Raw genomic sequence first — 6,362 nt, forward strand, 5'->3', positions numbered from 1 at the left:
ATTGCTGGTGCTCAAACCGTAATCTCTAGGAACAACAATGATTATTTTAACTACTGAGGTAAGTTGGTTCATGCTACTGTTACCTAGATAAAGACGTTAAAAATGATGCAATTTAAAAAATATTCACCAAAAAGATGTCATTTTGCATTTATATATAGCCTATTTTAACGGCTAAGTGACAAAAATTCAATGTATTAAGTTCAGTGAAGAAATTGAAATGATTTAAAGTACGTGAGTGAAATGTGAGACAGAGTAAAGTTCAATTGCAAAATTTATAATTTACCCTTTTTTAAAATTAGAGAAATGTTGTAATTAAAAAATAAAACAAAATAAAGTGGTTGAATATTATTTAAGGATTTAAGGTTAATTTCATAGTATGTACCGAAGTCATTTTAATATCCTGACTATTAAAATAAAGCAGTCGGCCTTTTCCGATGATTTTATATATTTTTTTCTTATAAAGTTTAAAGAGAATTTATTGTGTGTTTTTTCAATGAGTTTTTTAAAATTTTATTTTAAAATTAAAGAACTCATCATGTAATTTCAACGAATTTTTTCATTATATATATTTAGAAAATCAGGAAAAAAAATCGAAAAATACAAATGAATTCATTTTAAATTAAAAAAATTATGTAAAATCGTCGGGAAGAGCCGGTGAAGTTACCGTCGCAGAAACTGTTCAATGACTTCGGTTAACATGGCTAAATTATGTGTTTAGAACCTAAACTATCAGTTTTAATTTGTTTTAGCACTTAAACTTTTAATTTTTTTAAAATCATACCTAACATTTAGTTTTAATTTCATTTTAGTACCTGTTGCTAACTTAACATATTTAGTATCTAAACTCTCAATTTTGGTCCGTTTTAATACATAAGCTTTCATTTTTTCTTTCAAAACTTAAGTATGATTTAGGTACTAAACGTGTTTTAGTACCTAAACTTTCAAATTTTTTCAACACTTGAGTTTTGTATTAAAAATGAAATAAAAACTAAACTTTAGGTATGATTTAAAAAAAATTGAAAGTTTAGGTATTAAAACAGATCAAAACTGATAGTTTAGGTACTAAATATGTAATTAATCCTTAAATAATTTCGAACCAACCTCCTTTTATTAATTTTTATGATTTCAATATTTTCAAATAATGAAATCTAAAAAATAGATTATGGATATTCCTAGCTAACACTTGTGTATTTTTTTTAATTTTTTTAAGGGTAAATTATGAATTTCATCACTAAACTTTACTCTCTCTCCTATTTTGCTCACTAAACTTTAAAAAATTTCAATTTACTCACTAAACTTAATACATTGAGTTTTTTTGTCACCATACTTTACTCTCTCTCTTCTTTTTATTACTCTATCGTTAAATAGTTAACGGTGTTAAAAACGACGCCGTTTAAAAAAAACAAATTTTTTACCAAAACGTCATCGTTTTGCATCTATATAACAACTCATTTTAACGCCGTTAATTGTATAACATATGAGTGATCAAAATATCCAATGTATTAACTTCAGTGAGGATATTTAAAAGATTTAAAGTATAGTAAGTGAAATAAAAGAGAGAGTACAGTTTATTTACCAAATTTATAATTTAGCCTTATTTTAATTTCTCATAGATGGATTTGGTTGCTAATTATATTCTCAGCAGAGAAGTAAATTAGGTAATCCGATTACCCCATAGTATAGTTTATTAGATCGGATCTTCTCTTTTATTCTATTTTATTATGAGCTATCATCCTTACCCACTTTCCTACATATTTTATTTTATTTTATTTTTTTCAAGTCCTTTTCGGGATCATAATACTTTTTAGTTATTTTATTATGAGCAAATCTAATGGTGTAGGATTGCTTGGTTAAGCAATGAGATAAAATTATGGAACTTCAAGCCTTATTAACCATCTACTAACAGCATTAATAAAGTCATAATTAATACCAACATGGGTTGATTCAAGTGGTAAGCAGCTTGGTATTGCTTAAACAAAGTTTTAAGTTTGAGTCATTGTATATATGCAGAAAATCTCTATCGCAAGACTCACCCACTAAAGTCAATTATGCGATACGGGTTGGTCACTAATTGTTCATTAATCTAAATTAGTGGTGTAATGAAAAATAATTTATGTTGATTTTCTGTTACAGTATATAAACTGACGGTTGAAGTTGTTAGTCAGTTTGTATTTCTGTTATATTTGTTGGGCTTTGTCATAAGTTGTATTTTGGGGCTATAAATATAGCATGTTACATTGTATTTCACATGGATGACTAAAGAACTACTTTTCTAAATATTTTGAGTCTCTCGTTCTTCTTGTTTCTGTTATGAGAAGTCATAACTGCCTTCTCAGAACAGTAATACAAAGGTTTGCATCCGGTCACCGGAGCTATTTTTCTGATATTTTCTTCTAAATTCTAATGATTTAAAGGTCGAGAAGGAGGGAAAAAATAATGTCTCAATTTCATGACTAAGATTGCAGATTGGATCAAAATAAAATTAAAGTTTTAATTTAAATTATGTCGAATTCAGAGGAAAATCAAACCAAAAAGAAGAAAGAGGGGAGTAAAAGAAACTTTTTGATATCAATTATCTCGCAAATGATTACCGGCAATGATAAAAAAGAATATATATCTACCATGGGAAAGAAGTGTAAAATATTAAGTTAATTTCATAAGTAAAATGACCTTAGCTCTCCACCCATCATCATTGATCATAAGAAAATATCAAAATATTCAAAACAACAAAAAAAAAAATGAGAATTGTTAGCCATGTCATTGTTCCGTTACGGATTTAACAATAAAATGATATAATTGAATGTAAAATTAAAGTTCAGTGTTATAATTAGTAAAACTATAATTAAGAGACAAAAATTAATGATACTTGATGTTGTTTACTCTAAATTTGAAAGCAATATATATATATATATATGAAATAACCATTTGATAATAAACGCCCCATCACTTTTGTATTTGTTGATGCTTGAACTCATAACCTCTAAAAACAACAACAATTCATTTAACCACTGATATAAATTAGTTTGTATTAAAACCATTATTTTTAGAAACGTATATTAACCACATCACTCATTTCAATGTCGTAACTGTCTAAAATTATCATCACCAACCTTAATGCCTTCAATTTCCCCCAATAATCTCGATGCCTTAAATGGCTTAAAATATCACGTAGCAAATGAACATTTGCAACAACGAAAAAATTACATAAACAAATTCGAATCAATTAAGGCATTGACAAGTGAGAGTAATTAACGAGTCAAACAAGAATATTTTTCATATAGTAATTAAGTCATTGAATTAAAATCTCGACGGCGAGACAAGGTATCCAATTGTCGGTGGTAGTGTCACAGGAATATGCCCATATTTACTTCGAGTCAGTCACAACTAAAGAATTTTTCGATATTCAAGGGTTTGATGTAAATCTTTCTGTCGTTGGTAGGAAAAATATCGTATGCAACGGTTGATTCACTGATGTCATCAGTTCTTAAATACGGGGATGTCATAGGAAACGACATAAATAGTTACCAAACTTCAAATCACTTGTATTCTAATTATCAAATGTTTTAAACTTGTAATATAACCTTGGAACTTTAATTAATTTTCATAACAATCATTTTATCAGTTGTATTTCAAAAACGATGATGTAACATGTTAAAATCATCCGTTTTATTAAAAAAATTAAAGTTTTTCAAACTAATTGACAATCATTTGTTTCCCTTTCGTCTATATTATCGTCATCTTTAAACACAACACCCACTATACTTACAAGTTTCATCATCTTCCCACTGGACCATTTATCACCATTATTTCATCCAATTCTCGAATATCATAATCAAGAGCCACAATCACAATCCAAGAACAAATCAATCCAGAGTCACCATCATCAATCTCATTGGATTGGTATTAGTATTGATATAATATGCATGAGAATATGGAATAAAATATAGTCAAATCCTCAATGGTTTTTTTATAGAAAAAAACTATTATTTATATTCAATCAAGAATATTTGAGTGAATTAAGGCATTGAGGTAAGTGATTAAAGCAATTACAAAAAAAAAGTAATATTCAAATAGTCCTTTGACAAAATCGAAATAAAATAATATAAGTATATATTTAAACTAGATAAATCAAATTCGAATTAATTTAATTATAAAAAATAAGAAAAAAACTTGCAAGTGGTACCACAAGCAGCGTTTCCAGCTAGAGTCCATTGAGTTGCTTTCTTTTATTATTTCTTGGGTTCATGGTTGATCATTTATGTTCGTATTTTGTTTACTTTTTTTTCATTGACTTCAAAAAAAATAACATACGATTACTTATTTGATCTTTATTATCTATATATTTTCTAAATTTAGTCATACTTTAAATAAATTAAAATAAATTTATTCTCCAATCGAATTATAGCACATGTCATAATAATAAAATATATTTTTAAAAGTTTAGATAAAAAAATATTTTTGAATTAAGTTAATAATAAAATTTATTTAATAAATTAATATAAAAAATGTTTTTAAAAGTTAATATATATATAAAATATTATGAATTTAAGTTAAGTATTATAAATATTATGGCCAGGCCACCACTCTTAAACTCGCATATTCTTCGTACTGAATGTGAAAGTTTGTTGATTATGGGTAGAATCGAATCTGATCAGCCCCAGAATTCCCATTTCAATCCCTTAAACCCTGAAGAATTCAGAAAGCGAGCCCATGAAATGGTGGATTTCATTGCTGATTATTTTCAGAATATCGAGAGCTACCCAGTTTTAAGCCAGGTTCAACTAGGGTATCTCCGGGCCATCTTGCCGGAGAACGCACCAGAACGTCCGGAACCCTTTGAAACGATCTTGAAAGACCTTCAAAACCAGATTATCCCTGGAATGACTCATTGGCTGAGCCCTAATTTCTTTGCATTTTTCCCTTCAACTGTTAGCAGAGCCGGTTTCCTCGGTGAAATGCTTTGCACTTGCTTTAACACTGTTGGGTTTAACTGGTTAGCTTCGCCGGCGGCGACGGAGCTCGAAATGACGGTCATGGACTGGTTGGCGGACATGCTGAAGCTGCCCGAGTCGTTCATGTTTCAAGGCAGTGGCGGCGGCGTTATCCATAACACCACCAGCGAAGCTGTCATCGTTACGCTCATTGCAGCTAGGGACAAAGCTCTTGACCTCATCGGCTCCGACGACGTCAACAAGCTCGTCGTTTATGCTTCCGACCAAACACATTCGACGTTCGCTAAAGCGTGTAAGATTGTCGGCATTCCACCTACGAACATAAGGTTGATTCCGACGACACTCGCCGGTGGCTTCTCTTTATCACCTTCTGAACTCCGGATGGCCGTCGAAACTGACGTGGCATCCGGTTTGGTCCCGGTTTATCTTTGTTTGAATCTCGGGACGACTTCAACTACGGCGATCGATCCGATAGAGCCACTGGCTTGCGTGGCGAAGGAGCACGGAATGTGGGTACACGTGGATGCTGCCTACGCGGGGAGTGCTTGTATATGCCCCGAGTTCCGGCATCACCTGAACGGGATTGAGCTAGTTGACTCGCTGAGTTTGAGTCCCCACAAGTGGCTACTCACTTTCCTAGATTGTTGCTGCTTGTGGGTCCAAAACCCGAACTCGCTCGTCAAAGCACTTAGCACCAACCCCGAATACTTGAGAAACAAACAGAGCGAATCGGATTCCGTCGTCGATTTCAAGGACTGGCAACTCGGTACCGGCCGCCGGTTTAAATCGTTAAGGTTATGGCTCATTTTCCGATCCTACGGCGTCGTCAACCTGCAAACTCATATCCGATCCGACGTACGGATGGCCAAAATGTTCGAAGGGCTCGTAAGATCCGGCCCAAGATTCGAAATCGTGGTCCCGAGGGAGTTCGGGCTGGTGTGTTTCCGGTTTTACCCGGGTGAAAATTGCGGGTTCGAATACTCCAAGATGCTGAACCGGAAGCTATTGGATTGGGTCAACTCTACGGGTCGGGTTTATATGACCCATACGAAAGTCGGTGGGGTATACGTATTGAGGTTTGCGGTAGGGGCTACGTTGACAGATGATCGCCACGTGGCTGCGGCTTGGGAGCTTATCAAGGAAGGAGCTGATGCGTTGCTGAAGACCATTTGATTGCGTGTCTTTTATTGATTTGGAAAATAATTTCACGAATTATAAAATTAAGGGTATAGTACACAAATAATCTCCTAATTATAAGGTGATTTGTTGAGTCTTTTTATTATTAAAAGTTTTAAAATGGTATTTTGATTATAGTGTGTTATTTTATTGAGTCTTACGACTATTAAATGTTACAAAACGATCACTCGACTATTTAGTATGTTCTAAACTCGTCTTTTTTCGTTAAAAACT

The 6,362-nt window shown here is 32.3% G+C and overlaps 1 protein-coding gene across 1 annotated transcript; it reads left to right on the forward strand.

Moving 5' to 3' along the window:
• The first annotated feature begins 4,631 nt into the window (after nt 1–4,631).
• LOC120160507 (tryptophan decarboxylase TDC2-like) lies at nt 4,632–6,125 on the forward strand. Its single transcript, XM_039170915.1, has one exon. The coding sequence runs from the start codon at nt 4,632–4,634 to the stop codon at nt 6,123–6,125; it is 1,494 nt and encodes a 497-aa protein (XP_039026846.1).
• Nucleotides 6,126–6,362: the final 237 nt, after the last annotated feature.

The sequence above is a fragment of the Hibiscus syriacus genome, unplaced genomic scaffold (genome assembly GCF_006381635.1).
Source record: "Hibiscus syriacus cultivar Baekdansim isolate YM2019G1 unplaced genomic scaffold, ASM638163v2 tig00111392_pilon, whole genome shotgun sequence".
Taxonomy (NCBI): domain Eukaryota; kingdom Viridiplantae; phylum Streptophyta; class Magnoliopsida; order Malvales; family Malvaceae; genus Hibiscus; species Hibiscus syriacus.

Bases quoted from the DNA above. Each gene is read 5' to 3' on its own strand.
- LOC120160507 (XM_039170915.1), top strand. From the start codon at position 4,632: ATGGGTAGAATCGAATCTGATCAGCCCCAGAATTCCCATTTCAATCCC.